The sequence below is a fragment of the Lates calcarifer genome, linkage group LG12 (genome assembly GCF_001640805.2).
Source record: "Lates calcarifer isolate ASB-BC8 linkage group LG12, TLL_Latcal_v3, whole genome shotgun sequence".
Classification (NCBI taxonomy): Eukaryota; Metazoa; Chordata; class Actinopteri; family Centropomidae; genus Lates; species Lates calcarifer.
In genome coordinates this window covers 26,435,665-26,457,314 of record NC_066844.1, presented here as the reverse complement: position 1 = coordinate 26,457,314, position 21,650 = coordinate 26,435,665, and the positions used below count along the sequence as shown (strand labels likewise).

Sequence of the window (21,650 nt, the reverse complement as noted above, 5' to 3'; positions counted from 1 at the left end):
TCAGACCTGCACAGGATTGAGTTGTGCAAAGTTATGCTGGGATTTACATGAGGTCACCGTGTACTAATAACAGTAATTTAGGCAAAATTACAAACAGTAGAGCTTTTGAAGGCAGAACTTTTACTTTAAACACCTTCATTTTGTAGTATTGCTGCTCTTACTCAGGTAAAGCGTCTGAGTATTACCTCCACCACTGAATATCTCCCACATACCAGGTCAGTTCATCTAATAAATATAGGATGGCCTTTGAAAATATACATGTTTACATCATCAGTATAGAAATCGATAAGTTTTGACATTTCTTTCAATCCTCCACAGCAAAATAATGTGTGTTCATGATTAGAGGGTGTTGAGTGAGATAAAAAGTGTTCTTTACTTTTAATGTGCATCCTTGTATTTTACACATTATACCCCAAGAACAATAAAGTAAAGCTTGTTGTAATTCCTACAACTCTCCACATGTGGGCAGGAAAGTTCTTCAGTGACATGGTCAGGTCTTGTCGCTCAAAGTCCTCTGACCACCCAGAGCCTGAAGGAACCAACAGAGGGAGAAAAAAACAGACATATTCAGCACTGATTTAACATATAGATACTGATGATACACCTGCACTTGATCTGACTGTCAGTACTTGTGTGATGTGTGTCCCTGTGGAGGAACGTTTATCATGATAGGGTTTGACTTTAAAAATCAATAAGCTAATAACTTGATTTTTCAAGCTCCATGCACGATTTTGCGAAATGGTAGATCAACCTATATCAACGTTACTGCCTTCAGCATGGTCTACTGTAATGTGCAGGTCCACACCACACAGGTCATTTGTTACAGTAATTACAGTAAGTTTCTTGAAAGTCCTTACAGACCAGATGTCTACAGAAGACTTGATAACGTTATTATAAGTCAGTGTGTGTGCTGTAGGTCTCTATACCACACAGACACAGCTCAAAAAGTTTAAACGAAAATGCTCGAGGATATTATGAATAAAACGTCAGACACAAAAGACTGCACCATGACAGTCATTCCTCCTCCTCATATTCTCTTTCTTCACCACACACACACACAAGGCATCATTTTGCAGCATGATATTATGCCACCTTGCAGGGGAACATGACGGAGCGTGTTTCAAATACCGTGTTGAGGTCCCCGCCTCATAGCCTCGAGCGCTACTGCACATGTAGAACTACGGTTCAATTGTTTGGTGGCTATGAGTCTGCAGGATTCTGTAACTGGGTTAAAGGGCACTGAATTTCAACTTTGAACGGAGAGAGTGATGGCATGTGGCGTTTCTGGCTCAGTGGCCCGGAGAGGGCAACGTGGCACAGAAAGTACCTGCTGTGATAAAGAAGATGACGAAATGATTACATCCACTTTATATCTACATGTGTCGAAACAAGTCACCTGTAAACAGACTTCTTCATTAATGCAGATCAGCGAGTGAGGTCTTGTACCAGGTGTGTGACAGAAGGTTTATTGATTCATTGTGCCTCTTCACGTCCCCTCTCTCTGGGTCGGTGATTGTGAGTCAGAAGCCTACGTGTGAGTGCGTGTTGTGTGTTGTGTGTGTGTGTGAGCAGGACAGGCAGCTTTGCCAGTAATTTTCCCGGTGCCCCGAAGCGCTCATTGGTGCATCCCTCCAACGTGTCACCAGTTTTGGTGGATTACCCCAGATGATATCTTCACCTTCAGGAGGGTGAAACACCACTCCTTTCTCTCAGCTCCTGTCTTCGCGGTGTCCAGCTGCCACAACACGGACCTCTGACAACACTTTGGGAAAAGTTTTGACTTGCAAAGAACAACGCAGGGGAGAGGAGCTGAAGATTTTTATTCGCTCTTTTACGCACGTCCCGAGCAAAACATGCATTTATTTACATCAGGGTCGAGGATGACGCCGTCTTTTTCATTCTCATCATTCCTCTTTTTGGCACCTCTGCTGCTGAACAGTCTCTCGGTCAGTGGCTCTCCCGGGCTGCGCGTCCTGTGGCTTACCGGCAATGGAGAAAGACGCGGAGGAAAAGCTGATGACAGAAATCGCCAAGCAGCAAATTCTGGAGAAACTGCACCTGAAAGAAAGACCAAACATAACTCACACTGTTCCCCGGGCGGCGCTCCTCACTGCGCTGCGCAAACTGCACTCGGGGCGCGTCAGGCAGGATGGTACTCTTGAACTAGAAAACAATATACCAACCAAAGATCAAGGCTATGAAATAGTGAGCTTTGCAGATATACGTAAGTTTGGTGTTCGCTTTTTTTCTCATGTTAAGCTGTTTTTTTCCTCTCTGTGGCACTGAGACGCCACATGAACACAATTTGTGTGCGATTTACGTGCGTAAAATACACACAAATTAGGTCAGGGATTCCATGTGCCTCCCTAACTACTTAAGATTGTTCTGCTGTTCCTTACAATTTAGTGAAAGTTTACGATGACTGTATCTGTCATCAGTTTTTAGATTTAACAGTAAGATTAATGTGTCTCCTGATATGAGCTTATATTAAGTGTCAACTCTTTCAAGGTAAAATGCTTAAAATAGGTGAAAATAAATTTACTTGTCTTTTCATTTTATATGAATCTGCAACTTTATAAACATGGTTTTGAATCATTTGCTCTTTGCTGAGATAACAAAGATGACAACCTTTACATTGTCCAAAACATTAACTGTCTGTGTTGTGTTTAAATTGTCATTGATCCATAGGTGACACAGGGAGAGGTGAAGAGGCCAGCCTCAGTCTTACCTTCCAGTTTCTGCAGGAACGTGGTCAGAGCATCCAGGTCCTCCAGTCCTCTCTGTGGATCTACGCCCGCTCCTCTGGGAACCCTCGCCGGGACTCTCGTCTCCCTGCCAGAGTCTTTCTCTCTGCAGATGGTGGTGTGTCTGGCACTAACCGCACTCTGGTGATAGAGAAGATGTTGGAGGTCCAGGAGAGTAACTGGCACACCTTCCCCATCACCCGCACCCTGCAGGCATTCCTCGACGGAGGCCAACGCCGGCTACGGCTGGAGGTGAGCTGCGATGAGGATGGGAAGAACCTTTGCTCCCTAGACGGCTCTGCAGACACCCCCTACCAGCCCTTCCTGGTGGCCCAGGTGCGTCTCCGTGAAGACCACTCCAAACACCTGCTCAGGAAGCGCTCCTTACGCTGTGGTGACGATGTGACCGTGTGCTGCAAGAGAGACTTCTACATCAAGTTCAAGGATATCCAGTGGGATGAGTGGATCATCGCACCTGAAGGCTACCACATGAACTACTGCATCGGTCAGTGCCCCCAGCACCTGTCTGGTTCCCCGGGGATTGCATCCTCCTTCCATGCCACTGTCTTCAGCCAGCTGAAAATCAACGGCATCAACACAGCTACGACATCATGCTGTGTTCCCACTGAGCGCCGGCCACTCTCCATGGTCTTCTTTGACTCTCAGCACAGCATTGTGAAAATGGACGTTCCTGACATGATAGTGGAGTCCTGCGGATGCACATAAAGGACAGAGTATGAAATACATGGTACAGTTAACACAGATTTGTTTGGTGTGTGTTGTAGATAGACTCATAGAAAGATGAAAACACACATGAACAGAGGAAACGTGTTTAGCTTTGGACAACCAACATGTATGTTACTCTTCCACACAAGACTTGGTTACTCATTTTGAATCAAATTCTAATGAATTTGGCTGCAAAATTAGAAATGACCTTCATATAAAGACACAACTTCATATAATTCTCCCTGCAAAAGAAAAGCTTTTTAAACTCTCCATACATTATTATTGAAAAATAAGATGTAACATGTTTGAAATAGAAATTTTTGTAGTTTACATGCACATAAATGATAACTACAATGTCTTGAGCAAAAACAATATTACACGAGGGATGTAATAGGCACAGAGAAAAGAAAAGTATCATGGGATAAGCTATTAGCACAACACTCAGGCAAATTTTAGAGAAAAAACAATTACAAGCATTAAACCACTTGATTTTTAAATGATCTTTAAGAAATCATACTGTTCATCACTCACCAGCAATTTTCATTTCATTTTAGTTACAGAGAAAATAATCCATCCATTCAATTTTACAGACTACAACACAATTTCAGTGCCTAGAACCAGATGAATGAGTGAGTCAGGACGTTCATCAACTAATACACTAAGTCTGAATGCAGACACATTTCTTCACCAACATGTCAGAGGCATAAATTAGAGAGAGGATAGAAACAAAGCAACATTAACATATGGCAGATTCAACACAGAAAAGTTTATAGTGGTGCCAAGTAGATGAGGCCAGGGCTGAATGTCGTCCCACTTACATTAAAGAAATTCTCTGTGGAGGTCACAGCACACAAAGAGATTAAGATGACGTCTTCACTGTAGTGTAAATCTTTTTTTCATTTTTATCATATGTAGTTTATTTATTTTTTTATTCCACAGTTGCTGCTGGGATTCAGCTCAAAGATGCAGTAAAATGTTTTCTGGATCTCAGGAAGTTGTGAGCAGAAGTGACACCGCTTGTAACTCTTTCAAGACGCATTAGCTCTGTTTTCCACTCTGTTTCATGTTATGGTCACAGTGTCCACATACATATAGAATCTGAATACTTTACAGAGCTGTTATATTTTCATGGGAAATCTGCACCTTCCTTCATTGCTGCCATTTTAAAGCAAGGCTTTTAAACCAATGAAAGAGAACCTTGATTTAAAGTGTGCCTTCTTCTTTAACTCATGACTCATGAGTATCAAGTCATTTGGTCTAAAATATGTCTAAATATGTAAGACTATAAGTTTATACTTGGCCTTCAGTTTACCACTGATTTCCATTACTAACTAATGGAGTCTGTTTATGTGGACCTGTGACACAATGCTCCTATGGACGGCTACTGCTATTCTGACAATTCTATTTTTCTTATTTTACATTCAACAAATATGTTTATTATATTGTGAAGCTGTGTTAAGAATTTGTTATTACATTGCAAGAAAACAACTGAACTGAGACGGTTTGAACAGGTAAAATCAGTTGGCGCAGGTTAAAATATACTTAATCAGCATCTCCACTGTATTATTTACACAAGTCGGCTAATCAGTTGGGTAACTTTGGCTCTGATGGTATATGAACCTAGGGTCATTTTTCAGCAGCATGAGCAAACATTTAGCTATTGCTTCAGTGTCAAGTAATGTGAAGGTCTGTGAGGCAGTTGGGTCAATGAGCATGTGCTGTTGCACGTTGGCATTTATGTCTCTCAAAGTCTAAAGTTTTCTGGACTGATCCAGAATTAGTTCCTTCCCTTTCAAAACATCTACTTTGTATCCCAGTAGCACAATCTATCAGTCTGTAATTTATTATAACTTAATGCTCTAACTTTGCTCTGTGTATGTATAATGGTGTGTTTAAAGACCCAGGCCTTTTCTACTTCTCGCCTATGTTTACACTGTGCAGTGTAAAAGTCAAATATCTCTTGTGTTTTTGTGAATGATGTTTCAAGGCTTTATCCTCACTGTGTTGGTAAAGTTTATGTCTTAAGGACATGTATTTACTGCCATGATACACAGGAACTATTTCCTTTTTTTCAGTTAGTTTTATAAAACATAGTCCACAAACTTGTTTCACCTCTCTCTGTTGCCTCTAAAAGTTTCACTTGTGTTAATGCATTAGAGTACAAACTTGCATAAAAAAGTTTTATTGCTGGAGTTTATTATTTGTTTTAACTTGTAAGCACTTCCTGTCCCAGGACTCAATGCGACATGGAGGTGCCATGTATCATAATTTACTAAGCACTTTATCACCCTTCTGTATTTTTAGAGCAATTTTTGCTTGGAGGGTCTATTACTTATTACTCAGGCAGGCACTACCTAAAAGGTAAATATGCCCACAAAGAGCAAATGTCAATCAAATGTTGTGTGTAAATGTGTGGTATTGTATATTCTTGCAGAGTGCACAGGTGATGCATACATTTCTGTATACTGTAACTGGTGGAAATGGCACCGGGATTCTACTTCTGTTTCAATTTAAAGTTATAATTATTGACTTTATCTTTTGTATCATAATATATTTTATGTACACTGAATTATTTGTATAGCAATTAAATGTAAGACATGTCTTAATGTGCTGAAATGACATGATTACAGTCAAAGTATATTTTAATAAAGAAATAAATATTTTTAAATCAACCTGTTTTTTCCATTTAGTTTTTTAATCATTGTATCTCTCCTCTTTAGCCACAATGACAACACTCTGCACCTTAGAACAGAAAAAATAATGGTCATCAGCAAAATGTATACAACTTAAGCTGACCACAGCAGGAACAAACATCTTTTACTCCATGTTCTCTTAACACTTGTGGCTATAACTGTTCTTCTTTTCAGTGTAACAGTGGGAATATTTAATGTAGAAAATTGCTTTTAACAATGCACTGTTCTTTGCATTGCAATATGGATATACATTTGACCAGTGTATAGAGGATAAAACACTGGAAAAATCAGTGGTTTTTGGCTTAAAGTTGCACACGTGTTGATGGTACAGATTCAAGTACAAGTTAACTGAATTATTTGAATGTGAAAATACAGGGATCAAATTTCCAATTTTACCCAGCATGAGAACAGGGTACCTGCCATGTAATCCCATTGGTACTGTCTCTAAGGCAAAGGTCGTATTTGCCCATACAAATAGTAGAAGTGGCTTTATGGACTGTCTGTGTTTGGTGTGTAAACAGTTGTCACATTCCCTTGGCATGATATAATTTTCACCTCATGCATTTGCATTAGGGGTTGGTTGCTGTCCTGTGAACTGCAGAAAGGCACAAAACTGGACTACTGATACAGTGACACACAACCATGCATTATTATACGGTGCACCACGACTGTATTCTGACCTGTAAAGATTCCAATGCTCTATTCTCATTTTTAAACTGCACCTGTGATATTACAGTCTCCTATTAAAGAGAATTACTAAGATATACACACTCAGACAAGTACATACACAGGAACTTCTGATCCATGTTTTAAAACCATCTCAAGTTGAATGTCCAAAAGATCAGTTACCAAAGTCTAAAACAGTAGGTCACAACATAATGTTCCTTCCAGCCAACTCGCCCAGTACAGTCAACAGCAGTGCTGATATTACACCATCCAAAATGGACTATAATCAGTGTCTGAGGGTAGTCTGGCACTAAAAATGTTTTTTAGATTGTACAGGCTGTTTATACATATTCATGTCCAAATCACTGGTCTAAAATGTTAACTCCATCCGTAATAACTCCGCAGTTACAGGCTAAAATGTTTGTGGCCCAGTGGGGTTATTCCTCTGGGACATTCTCATGTTTAGAAATAATAAGAAAACCATTAGACTCCCAAGGTCACTGGTACGTAGATTCAACATGACAAATCAATCACCTCTTTTCTTGCTTAAGTCACACCTAACCCTATCCAGAGCAGCTCCGCCTCGAAAGTGGAAAGAAGCTGATGCAGCTGTTTTATCACCAAGTGCATACAACTCATACAATTAACAAAATTATTAAACAGCAAACCTTGCAAAGATACTTTCATTTGTCCACAGAAATTCAAGCTGAACAATATCCCAACTATTTGACCAGCATCTTGCATCTGACCAGAGCTGTGAGCACAAATAAATAAAGGAAGGTAAGGAGTAAAATATAAGCTAACTAAGTTCACCACAGAGCACTGGTTCCTGGTCCTGGCCTCACAGGAAAAAACAATTAATGGAGCAGAAATGGCCAACAGTGTGGTATATTAGTTTAGCAAACTCTACAACAGCTGCTTTATAGTGTGAGTTCTAAGACTTTGTTAGCAAAACAAGCACCAGGTTGATATGAATGGGCACCAATAAAAAATATGTATTTTCTCAGTTACACCTGTTCGTACCTGGCCATGGTAGTTTGTATTTTATTTTTAATGTTGAGATATAATCCCTGGGTTTTCTGTCACAACCTAAAGTGCAGGGAATTTCTTTCCGTGGTGCTGGGAGTATTAAAAAATTACATGAAAAATTTCATCAAAGTGCAAGGGCTTTCCAAAAACAATCCCGCTAACACTCATATATATCATACATATTATCCAGATCTTCATAGCTGATTATAGCTGCTTCCTACCAAAGATACAGTCCCAGTCGCTCTCATATTGGGAGCAATTTTCTAGCTGAAGCAAAAAGTAGTGAAACTGTCCACAGTGGTTCTTCACAGCAGCTGGAGGTGAGCCACAGAGTCTGATTAGCAACAAAACAATAAACAATCAAATAATAGGAACACTTTCATCGTCCAGTTACCAGCAAGTAAAAGGAACATGGGTGACAGCTGAGTGAGAGGCTGCACGTGTGGTTTGGTGGTTTTAGAGCATGAGCATGAGGGCAGGTCAGAGCGAACATGTGAGAAGGTGAGTACTCTGACACTAGGAAGTGATTGCATTGGCATCACTCATGGAAAGCAGATAGCTGACCCACTCTGGGAAAAATAAAAGCCTACTGACTCACTGATATACTGACACACTGACCCACAGACCCACTGTTTACTGTGTGCCGCTTAAACCCTAATCCTTCACTCCGCTTGCAATCCCATAAATCCCCTGGGGAGGGTTTAGGTGTCAGTCAGACTTGTCCCCTGTGGTGTCATGACAGGACAACCTGGGAAAAAACCGCCCTCACACTCTCCTGTCCCCTGAAAGTCCTCAGGTAAACAGTAAACAACAGTGTTATGTAGAGTGTAGTAGATTAGTGTGTAAACATCTACATGTAGTGGTGACTATTTGCCATATATTAATCATTCTATGACATATATTCAGGTATTTGTACTATACATGTTTACTGCATATTGTAAAAATACTTGAAAGGTGAGTCTGGCTTTGACTGAAGAAGTATTGTCAGACTCGCTGCTGACTCGGTCAAACTAAATCCCTAAGCAGAGGACAGATCGATTAGTCAATTTAGTAATCCAAAATGTGGGCTAGCCAACTGAGTGAACTGGTACATTGCACTGTTCCCAAACAAATGTGAAGCACAGCTGACTACTGAAATATTTCCACTGAGATATCTCTATGATAGTCTCACTTATTGTACAGCTAATGCCGTTATTTACTTTTATTGTATATGCCCATGTTAGAATATTCACATCTAAAGGACGGTGTTAAAACTTTATCTAAATCAGTCTGTGATCACATGTCCTGTAAGTATCTGGCCTGTAAAAGCACAGAATATGGAGCAAACTATGATAGAGAATATATATCAAGTTGTTATATATGCATTCAGTTAGTGCCACACTAAGCTTTCGTCATCTGAAAACGTAAATTACGGACAGAAAACTAACCAGTCACACCTTGAGAACCTGTTCAAAAGGCCTAGATCTGTTAGGCTCCAGTGTACGCAGCACTTCAGATAACTGTTAAATCCACAGGATGATCCCATTAGTACAGACCCAGTTTCCCGTTATATCGCTGTGTGTTACATCAGAAGTGCCTTGTTACAGAACAATATCCTGCATCCTTCATGTGAACTCAGGTGGAGCTTTGACTCAGTGTCCACTGTAAAAGAGGTCAATTTCAGCTGTGATCTGAAAATCAGCTGTGGTTGTAAAAAGGGAAGAATTCTACATAGTATCAATACTACTGTGCTGTAAGAGTACTGTAACTCTTCAAAATATATAAAGTACTTTGAATAAATATGTAGTAAAATGCATTGTAGAAATAACATATTCATGATTTCACCTATTGCAATATCTTTAGATCTAATTTCTCTCAGACTTTGATAACTTCTAATGATATGTGTGTCAGCATTGATGCTGCTCACTAGCTGAAAAGAGAAGCCAACTATTATTGATCTGCTGTTACTTAAATATCAAATTATTGCTGACTGCCAGAGAGATTATTGACATTTTTCTTCCATTACAAAGGACAGTACAAATGCTGGTGTACTGCCAATGTTTACAAAATTCAGCATCAGACTGCCACTTGGTGGCGCTGTTCAAATAATAAGCCCGAGGGTCACTCATTCAGATTTACTACAAGGAAAAATCCAATTAAACCGACTCCTGCCTTACTGTGATCACGCTCTTTGCTCACGTTACCTCACGTAAATGGTTTGAAACCAGCAGAGCAAATATTTGAGTTGAGGGGCTAAAGGATCATTAAGTAAAGAAAATAACATTAATTTGTATCAGTATCCATCTTGTACAAGAAATTAATATTAAGGGAGGAAAACTTGTTTGTGGTTCTCTTTTAAAACCTGGGCGTCTAAAGTAATCAACACATCCTATCTGAACAAACAAGTGTCATAGACAGCAAATCAATGCAGCTTCTTGTTTACCACAGTTTTAAGATGTCAGCAAAGAAAGATGTGTAAACATGGTTAATAGGGGCTGCTGTTATGGCTGTTTACAGTTTGGTCAGCAGAGGGCACTAGACTTATTGTCTGAATTTATGCATCAGTGGAAATGGCTGGCGATGAAGCTGCAGATAACAGCTATTACTGTGGACATGAAGTACCTCATAATATCAAACATCTCTCCCATACAGTGTAAGATTAGTAATGTGGTGACTTAACTCTTTGCTGGTGTCACTGGCAACTCGGACCACCAATAACCACAAGCTGGAAGACCACTTTAGTCGTGTAACAAACAGCGCTGTTAAATAGGATCCATGTGTCACAGTTAGTCTGGCCTATTGCAGAGCAGAAATACAACTGCTGTTTGGGAATACTGCACCAGTGCAAGTACTCACACTGATAATTAACCACGGCACACTGTAAAATGAGAAACAGTGGATTCATATACAGTATGGCTCATGGTCTTTCTGAGGGTGTCAGGAGCACATCACTGTCGGAGTAGTTCGTCTGGGCATGCCAAATTGGAATTTTCTATTCAAACATGTTGACTTTGTTTCATTCAGTGATTAGGCAGTAGCATCTGACTTCCTCTTGCCTCTGCTTGTTGCTAAAAACTTAATTGGACTGTTTCTGCTGTGTGGAACCTGTCTCATAAAAATGAGATGTGGTGTTGCGGGAGGGAGAAGAGTTTTCCAGATCAAGAGAAAAATCAAGCGGTTGAGGTGGTGTCAATGCACTCGTGAAAAGTGGCCTTGAAAATATCTTGAAGTTCACAGAATCCTGCAGAAACAGCCAGGATAGCCAATTGCTCAGACTTGACCACTAAGGTAGACAGCTTTTCTGTTTGGAACAGGTTAAGTCAAAGATGACACAAAGGAGAGTTGTAGGACCTATTCGCAGTTAAGCTTTTTTGTGATTCTGAAACCTTCACTTAAGAAAAAAGGTGTTGCAGATCACTGAAACGCTACTTTTTTTTTTTGTCAGACAGGTCCCAACCATCTATCCTCCAATTTCAGCTGAGTTATTGGATTCCTACAAGTGAGCAGATTTTGGAAGACTTGCTTACTCTCTAAAGAAACCCAACTCCTCTCAAGCCTGAAAAAAGGCAAGATACTAGGAATCCTGGGTAAGCCCTCAGCCTGAGGCAAGTCAGAGTTGGCGCCTGAGTCTCTTGTATAAACATATCAAAACACGTACATTTTAAATGCCTTGCAGCAATATCATACTGCATAATTTTGTACCTACCAGAGAGACAGCTTTATGTTACTTACAGCTAACAGTACTTACCTGATAGGTTAGACTTTTGACTGCAAAAGGACACCCAGTCTCAAGAGACAGTCTCACACTGAAGATTGTCTTTGGCGCCATGTGGGTCTAATAAAGAGGAAATGACAACAGATATGTTGATGAAAGCAAGTGAGACAGAGCAGAACAGATTTACAGCTCAGATTTTCAAGGGATAAATTGCCACCTCTTGGGGGGCATAATTTGAGAAGGATACTGTCTGAATAAGGTATCCAAAGAATAGGGTATTCCCGATGACTTGAACTTATGTACCAATGGGAGAACACTGTGCTATGATCACGTGAGGTACTAACTCTAAAGTTTTGCTGTGATCCCGTTACGTCGGCCTTACCCATTTGTCAGTAGGGCTATGTACAACAACACAGTAAAGGGCCATAGGCATAGTCCTTGCTTGTTTCTTGCATTTCTTTAGTTGAGAAGTAGCTATGAATCTTGGACATGTTGACCACAGAGTTTTTACAGACTACATGCTGAATCTGTGCGTCAGAAGTTGGCTCTTTCTGACATACTGACCAGCTGTGTCTACTTGATGGACATACATACCTTGTTTGTTTCCAAAAGCAGCAGCCACTTGTCTTGTCAACATGTGAGGAACTGGCCTGGAGGTACCAAGAGATGGAAGTTAGGACTCCACCAATAGTTTCCTGCACTGCAACAGTCAAAAACAAGGAGGGCAAGAGCAAATATCAGATGTGCCCAACAACCCACATAACCAAAATGGCTTGGTCCAACAGTGGCTGAGGAGTAACATGAATGAATTGTCTTATATAGACTGCCCTGATCTTCAGTTTCAACACTGGTCCAAACGTAGTCCTGTTAGTCCTGCTGTTAGGGGAACTGACCAAGCCCACACCCCCAAAATCTGACCTATGTGTAGCAAATTTTGTTTCAGTTGTCTGGGGTGAGTTTGGCCACTCCAGAACTTAGACAAGTACACCAGGAATCAGCCTGACTCAGAGAGCTACTTGGGCTATCTGCAACAAGCGACTGGCCAGAGTTTGGCCACATGGTGGCGGCAGAAAAAAGCTGCATACCTCACACTGTCATTCCTTTTAAGTCAATGTGGTGAACTTGTTAGGAAACATTTGCCTTCATGTCCAGCAGATGCAGAGCAATGTTATCATTCATTTGGGGTTGTGTTTTTGGCAAGCTGATGAGCAATATCCTGTCTCCTTTTAGCTCTGTTTTGGTCTCAACTAATTGCAGCTGAAAAAAACGCTATGAACCAACACAATAAAACACCTTTATTTGAATCTAAACAATGAGCTGAAAGAGGCGAAAACACAGGATAATTCTGTTTGTTCATCGCTATGAGCACCCTCTGTTGCATTTAAGTAGTCATGTACTTGAGTGCACATGAAAGCATGCTGCATGCATGTTCTGGATGTAAGTGACTGATGTATAATTTGTACATATCTAATAGTTAACACAATTTAAGCACTGAATAATGGGTTAATTTATCTTGTTATCTCAAGAAAAAAGGCAGATTTCTCAAGGTAATGAAATAATTAACCTGTTATTATGAGAAACCATCCTTTGTTATCTCAAATGATCTGGAGATAAAAGCATTAAAAAATAACTGCATGTAGAGTTGTTTCTTCACTTAGTTTTCAAACCATTCATCTTGATGTAACTGGACTGGATCTGCAGATGGGAGGGGGATGTGGATGTGGGAGGGGTTTGCCATCATGTATTTAATGTATTTTTTGGCTCTACCATCAGAGGAAGCAAAGTTAGATCTCTCAAAATACAGTGGCTTTAAAAAAAACAGTGAAACTCTGAAAACAACATCAACAACACCAAAGAACCAAACTGTACATAAACTCTTCAAATAGTCCCTGACCTTGAGATCTTCAGTTAGGATAAAGTCTCCTTTCACTGAACCCTTTAGATCTTGAAGTTCAGTATCTTTAAAAACAGGTGGGTTATAAGGAAGTGTTTCAATGAGGACAGGGGCTGCTGGATTTAAATAGTTCATGATCCAGCAGGAGCTTGCATCAGTGCAGCTCAGGGAATTAATGTCACAGTCCTTGTTATTCCACCTTAACCCTCACTCAGGTCTTACCACACACAATTTCCTGTGTGGACCTAATTCTGTCAAGGAAGACTAAACACAATCCATCCAATCAGGTTATTGTATGCCTTCGTCTAATGTAACAGCTTACAGATGTAACAGCCAAGATGTGCTGCAGTGTTTGGAGAGGACCCTGGACAAGATTTAAAAAGTAAATGACTCTGTTCACTATTTACTTAAATACAACGAATATCGCTTTAGCCTGTATGACCTGATTATCATTACGGTACTCACTACTGTAATCAAAAATTTCAGTAACTTTTACAGATTCTGGTTTAAAACAGAAACAGACTATAAATATAAAATCATTACTTTTAAGCACAATTAAATTATTACTTTTTCAGTTATTGTGCTAAAATACTGCTTAGAATGGATACATGTTTTAATTTTCAACTACAATACATGAGACACAAAACAGGACAGAGGATTAAGGAGGAAAAGCCATGGGTCACTCACACTGAATTTGACACTGATTTAAACTGATAGAAAATACATGATGGAATAGTTCATATACATATACATAGTTTTAACCAGACTGTGTGCATGTAAAAATAAAATGTAATGTATTTACTGCAACATTTAGACTAAGAATATACGTTCCCACTTGTACAGGATTAAGTATCTGACAGTTATATGTGCAGCAGCACACTGCATTTTACTGCATACGTACTTAATTCAAAGACATATATATGCCTCTCCTGGTGCACCAAACAGTATTTGCTCAGGTGATGTGGAATCAAACTGCCAGAGGGTTCATCACAGGTCTGCACTGAACACATGACAGACAGAGAAAAAACATGTAAGAAAACAGAAGTTAACATTTATCTTTACAATGATGGAAATCTAAGCTGTGTGCATGAATTAAATGTTTTATATTAATTCAGAATTTCTTCCACTTTCTATTAAAATTATAGAGACACTTTAATGAAATGATATGACTATATTTATAGTGGATGTGTACACACTGAATAGAAATGTTCTCTTCTTTATATACACAGTTCTTTAATGGTGTATACTGTAAATAGGACTGTGTTGTTTTGGTTTGCCCTCGTCTCAGGCTTGTAGTATGCTGCCCTCTGGTGACCGGGACGCACAGTAAAAAAAAATAAAACGGAAACTTTTAGATGATCACTTGCTCTGGAAAACACAGTGTAATCAAATGTATTAACTACAAGTTGGATACAGCTATTGTGAATTACCTGATGTGTTTGTAATTGTCTTGAGCAAAGAATGGACATCATACACTATCCAGAATATACTGAAGTATTAAGACATTAAAAATATTTGAACTCATAGCTGCATGTATTCTGAGAGACACATTTTGATTTAAACAATTACTAACATGATATCTAGAAACAGAAGGAGAAGGCACACACACACACACACACACACACACACACACAACAATATATGGTTAAAAATCACACAGGGAAGCAGTAAATTAATACCATATCATAATATTAATATACAACATGTTTTCTTTTTTTTAACCCTTAACATATCTATGATATTTCATTATCAGATGACACATTTTATTTTGCAACATTACTCAAACTTGCAATGAAAGAGCATAATTAAAAACTTTGGTATAGAGACTCAACTTATATTTATATTTAGAAAATTGATCTTTGCTTTTAATTCATAATTAAATCATTAAAAAGAAAACAAGGTAAATAGTAAAATGTCCTACTTGGCCTAGTTCTTGTGTAAATTGTCTTACAGTCAGGTGTATATAATCCATTCAAAACAGTACTGTGGATTACAATGACTCGAGTCGGACCAGCGTAGTACTACTATCAGCTAATGCTGCAAAACAAACAACCATTTATAGCACATGTCATAGTCTTACTTTCTCAGTTGTTAAAGTCTATTCATCATCAAAAAGAGCTTCATTTGTAGCAAAAAAATGAGATAGAGGAAGATGTTATTTTCTTACAGTGAAGGTTTTTTTCTCCCTGGATTCAAAAAAGTCCCTGAAATCTACATGACAACAAACCCAAGCTATTGACCTTTTCATGCATGAATTATGAAATCGTCAGTCAGGAAGTTTTTTTTATTCTTCTTTAGGCATGAAAACAAACTTCATTTTCTTAAAACACACACACACACACACACACACAAACAAACATTTATAGGACAGATGATTAATTATAATTTCCTCTCAATATAAAACCAACACTTTTAACAGTGGTATTGCTCCTTAGATGTTCCTTGATGTTAGCTCTTTTTTTTTACCTGCAGGGGTTTCCTTCTATAGAAGCTTAGGCAAGATATTCCTGATATTCCATCATCTGACTCCCTGGCCATCTTGATTTTGAGTAATTTGTGTTAGACTTACACCGACTGGCCAGTGGGTGGAAGTGTATGGAACAACACTAGCGTCCAGTGTGGTGGCTGATGTGCAACGTTACCATTAAAACCCACACCTATACAAGAAAACAGCTTTGTAATAGCTGTCCACTGTATGTAAGAGGGTTAAATACACTTTGTCTATTACACTATTAAACAGAAGACATTTTACATTAAAGACAAAATGATATTTGTGGGAGTTTCATTTGGTGAAATTTCAAAAAATAAATCTGTAACTTAAAGAATTCACCAGGTTCTATCAAAGGCTCTAAACATTTATCTGCTTGGAGTAACAGTGTTAACAGCGTTAGGTGCAGCATATAAGTACATACAGACCTAATGTATTGATTCATCACTTGTCAGACAAATATTATATAAATATACAGCATGTTTTCACTTACCTACATTTTCTAATTCATTCATTTTTTGATTACTTTGGTTCACAACTCTACAAATACAGATCTACTGTCTGCTCTGTGTCATTTATCTTATGTGTCCGTTACTTTACTGAGCCTTTAACACATGAATGCATATCATCATCATTTATCTACAGAATATGCTGGAGTGCTACAGCATGCAAAATATCTGCATTTACAGCTGCATGTATTCTGTTTATATCAACAAATGCACTGACTGAACACATCATTTTACAATTCACAATTCAACTGCATGGTAGAAATACTATAAAACTGAATGTGGTACAGCATACTGCAATACTCCACTGCAGCTACTACTGCAATACAGTATATGCATCACACATACATGCTGCAAATCTCAAGCGTCCCTCAATTTAAATTTGTGCATGCATCAGAAAAGCAGCTGCACCACATGCACAGTGCATCATCCTAGTTAAAAACTAAAATATGATCTCTGCGCAGCTCTTACCTGTGCACTCAGCAGTGACTGAATGTGTACAGCATTCGTGCAGACCTGCTCCTCCTTGTGCATTGTTCATCCCCTGCAGTCTCTCTTCAGTGTGTAAGGGCCTGAGGAGAAACCTAGTGGAGGCACAGAGCACCCTTATAGAGCTGCAGCGCTGTCAGCCCGGGACCCCGGACCAATGAGAAGAAAACATGTGCAAAGGACCATCTGTAACGGAAAAACAAATCCTGTAAAAGATTTTGTGGATTTTGCTGCACGGGGGAATGGTGTCCAGCTGCCCCGAGTCTTAGTGACAGATGCTTTCTCTCCATCTCACTTGGCTAACATGCACGTTCCTCTGTATCCTCCAGTGGCCTTAAATACTCTAAACCTGGATGCTCCTTCACCCTCCACCTGGGCAACACTTTCTCTAACTTTCAACTTTTTCTTTTACAGCTGAATTTTTAAAAAAAAGTTCTTCATTTAGCAAACTATAAGCACTGTTTACACGTCATGTTATGTGGATATTTTTGCTATATATCTGTCTCACCTTGTCACATTAATGCACATAGATCACAGCAGATAAACAGAGAAATATATCTCAGTAATTACCAGTATCACCTAATGGTTTCTACTGATTAAGGACAGTGATAACATGCTTAGGAAAGGTCTCAAGAAAAAAAGTATTGAGCAGTGAAACGACATCTCATTTACAGCTCTCAGCTCTCATGTTCACTTGAACTGAACGGCTTGGCTAAAAGCTTTTGCTCTGACTTACCTACATTACTTACCCTGTCTTTAATCCGTCTGGCACTGTAAGCCCTCTGTGAGCTTAGAGGTGGATGCCTCTAACTTTTAATTCTGTCCCATTCACCTCTCCTCTCCATGTGTCATTACAAAATCCATTTAGTCTTTATTTTCTGAATAAAAGATAGGAAGCAAGAAGCACTGCTGAAGTTTGATTTTTGGCACTTTAACGGTGCAGCAATCAATATTTATTAACAACAGAGTGTAATGTGAAAGGCCAAACCAACATAAAAATACCACTCTACTCTGCAGTCCCCCTCTGATTCTGTGAGGGTCAGTGTTCTGCAGACAGACCTACAGTGTCTGTTAAAGCTTTGCATTTCACAGCTCTCACTGTGATTACATGGAGATGATTAGTAAGCAGGGTTTAGATGTTTAGATAATACTAGTTTATTGTGTAAAGTGAGTAAGTGTAATTCTGGAATGACCAAAAATACACGTCTTACACGATCCAGTTAGTCCAGTGAGACCATCTATACTTAGACTCGCAGGATTTTCTGCTTCACTTTTGTAATCCCTCCCCATTGATAATCTAGAGTGAAGCCTGTGTTGGATTCTCTCTGCAGTCAGATGAAGCATATGGCTCCAGCATCTGTGGGCCGATTTACATCCAACAATTCCCTGCTTGGCTGCTACAGCAGCAGCTATACTGGGACCAAAGCCCACGACTCTCATTGACAAAATCTGATTTAACCACTGGCCGTATGTTCTCAATGGACTCCAGCCTCGGTTCAGGTCACCAACTGTTCACTCTCTGACTCACTGCTCATTTAAACTAAAACTTCTTTGTGCCTGTAGAAATTTATTTTCTGACGTACACAGAAACAAATCCTGTCACTGACACAATCATGATGCTTTGATTCAAACAGCGCTGTTTGGCTGAATCACGCTGACTGAGACTCAGCTTCTGGCAGTTTGTTCCTCTTTAATCACTTCAGTAAATATACCAGTCTGAAAAACTACAGAATATTCCAATTTAACTTTGTTTCTTGTTGCATCTGTTTATTTACATGAAATGTGTCTTGCAAATGAATATAAGCTGCAGCATGTGCTGGTTGCTAACTGACATTTTGGTCCACCTTGTGGTCTACGTGAGTATAAATATTAAAGATACTCCTTTCTTAGTGAGGCCCGAATTACAAAAAGACACATGTATTTTTCTGTTTTAAAGCAAAGGCTCTGAGAAATCAATCTGTTCTTCCTACCAAACTGACCTGACAGTTATGGACTGTAAGCTTAACATTATTTACAGCTGAAGGAGGCCTCTCTGTTCCTCTCCTGGTATTTTACTGTGACTGACTAAGTCCTGATAACATCCATTTTTTATGCCAATATTAAAAAGAAAAGATCCCCAGCTGAAGTGCAAACGCCATCAAAGCAGAGAATCAGTGTTGAATAACACAGACAGAGGTAATAACACTGGAGCCTGCTAATGTCTTAAACCACAACCAACCCCAGCCTGGAAAGAAATTATACATGGGTCTGAAACTGAGGACTGGACTGAGGATGAGCTATTGCATTTCATAACACACCACATTATCATAGAGTATTGTCTTTCTTTGGGACAAACTCGAATGTAAGTCATTCGACCACAGGCGATTAGTCTTTCAAGAGGTGAAAAACATTTAAGAGGGCAATAATTCACTGATCTTCTAACCCACTGTGGCAGCAGCAGCGCCTGGACACACCATCATCTGGACTGAGGCTTCAGCAAACAGATAATAACACAAACACCATGAAGGGAAACAACTGCAGAACTGATCTCTGACGCTGGCACAGAAAATGAAACAGCCTCTTTAACCAGAGACATTTTAGCTCGGCAAAGAAGGAAAACACACCAAATGAGCACAATATAAACACGATTATAAATCATAGAGAAGTATCAGGGAATTAGACACCAGGCTCCACTACATGACGTGGTCACAAGACAAAGCAATGCAACTGTAAGCCCTGCATCAGATGATATTACTCTTCACTGGTTCCAAAACAAATGTGCAGTTCATCAACTACACCAAAGTGATACACAGTAGAAGTGGGGACCTTCAAACAGTTGCCTGATTGAGAATTCAGTTCCAGATAATTTAGGACGTTACACATAAAAACTACAAAATATCTTTGGTTAAATAAATACAGCTATGTGTAACATATCTTCTCTAACACATCCTCCGTTTTCCTTCCCATGTACTACATGTTCTCTTTCCTTCGCTATCTCTGTCAGACACAGATGAACTGTTACAGACCTGGGGCCCTGGTCCTGGTCCGGTCCTGAGCTGCAGACTGAACTCCGGTCCAGGTTTTGTGGTGGATTTTCCTGGCAGGGCGCAGCAATCTGCAGCATCCCCACACGTAGCCTGCCACACACGCTGTCCGAGAGGCTGCTCTGAAGTTACACCATTAAAGTAAACACCAACATTTATAGATACATTATCCCAATTACTATATAGGAACGCACTTAATATAGACACAGCCATGTCCACACAAGTGTTTTATAAACATGAGCATGCTGTAATGTCTTTATATAACTAACTGTATCGATATAAATGCATTTCTGCTTATTTACAAAGAAAAAAGTAAGAAACAGAGAGTGTTGTCCGTCTGGGAGGATAAAGTGCAGCATGTTGAGTTTGAAGGGAAAACTGAAGCAGCATGGTCTTTTTTTTAAGAAAAACAAAAAGTGAACTTCCTGTTTCGGGGTGGTCCACAGACTGTGGAGAAAGGGAGGGAGGAGGAGAAGGGGGTGCGCATTCCCGCATTGACTGTGCAGCCAACTCCAGGACGCTTTGCGGGGACTCCACAGCCGAACATGGGGTTCAGTTTTGTCACCGTTTGCGTGAAGAGATTCTGAGGGGAAACAGGCCATGGAGAAGCGCTTCTGAAACAGGATAAAGTGTCGGTTTCTGTGAAGAACTCAAGTCATCTCCATCCGAGTGCGTCTGCCAGAAAGTAGAGAGAAAGAGAGGGAGAGAGGGAGAGGAGGCTTTACTGGAAACTCAGACTTTCACAGTCCCTGGACCCACTGAGCTCTTCCACGGACTGTGGGACTCAAGTCAGAGAGTTTAATGCTGAATATTCCCGCATTAACCTGAGGTAAGCAGCGCTGATGATTCCTGTTCGCTTTTGAAATCACTGCCGATCACTGGGAAATAACGAGTAACGTTAAGTTCCGTCCTGTTTGGGAAGCTGTGTTTTATTGTTTGAGATGAATTAGTTTCTGAAAAAGGAAAACAGCCTTGTAAACATGTTATTACAGAGTCTACAAAGTCCTCCTTTGGCTCAATGTCCGCAGGTGATGGTGCGTGACTTTTACGCATTGGGAGCATTGACTAACATTTACTGGGCTGTTTGCTCTGCACTCCACATTTCAGCGGTCATGTAACGTTTCTAACCGACCAAAACCTGAAGCTGCAGCCTCTCTGATATCGCCGGTTCATTCACGGTGTTCCTGAGCAGCGTCCATGTGGAGGACATGGACTCAGGGTTTTCAAACTCTTTCTGCCTCTGTCTTCAGTTTAGAATCATCTGGCACAGATGAGGGTGGCAGGGCCACCGGAGAACAGCTGTTTCTTGTAACCTGAAATACTTGAGGTGCCAATATCTTTTCCAAATGTGAGTTTCTGACAGGGACGCCCACAAAACAGCAGCATCACTGAAAGTTGTGTTCGGTTTTAGGAGTGGAAAAGTTCCTATAAAAACTCAAATCATCTGCCTGAAAAATGTTGGTGTAACTTTTGGGCTCCTTGAAACGCGCTCGCCTTTAATCAGTCTTTCTGTACATCTGTCGTGCATTCAGTCTGTAATCTGAGATAGATTCTGGAGTCTAATCTAATTGTCTGAGCAAGAGGTGACTGTAGCTGTTAATGTGGAGAGATTAGGCTGCTGGTCTTCATGTAGTGGCCCTGGACTGAAGAGCGTCAACACTGGACTCAATAGAGGAGCCAAACACGTATTTATTCCAA

At 39.9% G+C, this 21,650-nt stretch overlaps 2 protein-coding genes and 1 long non-coding RNA gene across 3 annotated transcripts in view; 2 read left to right on the top strand and 1 right to left on the bottom strand.

Moving 5' to 3' along the window:
* Positions 1-1,692: 1,692 nt before the first annotated feature.
* Positions 1,693-6,142, top strand: LOC108884827 (inhibin beta B chain). Its single transcript, XM_018678926.2, has 2 exons — positions 1,693-2,224; positions 2,689-6,142. The coding sequence occupies exons 1-2, from the start codon at positions 1,990-1,992 to the stop codon at positions 3,468-3,470; spliced, it is 1,017 nt and encodes a 338-aa protein (XP_018534442.1). The 5' UTR covers positions 1,693-1,989; the 3' UTR covers positions 3,471-6,142.
* Positions 6,143-14,347: 8,205 nt separating this feature from the next.
* LOC108884830 (uncharacterized) lies at positions 14,348-20,290 on the bottom strand. Its single transcript, XR_001961126.2, has 3 exons — positions 19,935-20,290; positions 16,912-17,115; positions 14,348-14,446 (listed from the first exon to the last, which is right to left on the bottom strand). It is a non-coding gene; the product is annotated as an uncharacterized LOC108884830 (long non-coding RNA).
* Positions 20,291-20,430: 140 nt separating this feature from the next.
* Positions 20,431-21,650, top strand: part of gli1 (GLI family zinc finger 1) — a 45,452-nt gene continuing 44,232 nt past the window's right edge. The window contains 1 exon segment of the mRNA XM_051074281.1: positions 20,431-20,781. The gene's annotated coding sequence lies outside the window, so the exon portion shown is untranslated.

What these genes read in the sequence shown, in the direction of transcription:
- LOC108884827 (XM_018678926.2), top strand. Translation starts at nt 1,990, where the DNA reads ATGGAGAAAGACGCGGAGGAAAAGCTGATGACAGAAATCGCCAAGCAG. An exon ending in AGTGAGCTTTGCAGATATAC is followed by an intron (nt 2,225 to 2,688) that starts GTAAGTTTGGTG and finishes ATTGATCCATAG; the next exon opens with GTGACACAGGGAGAGGTGAA.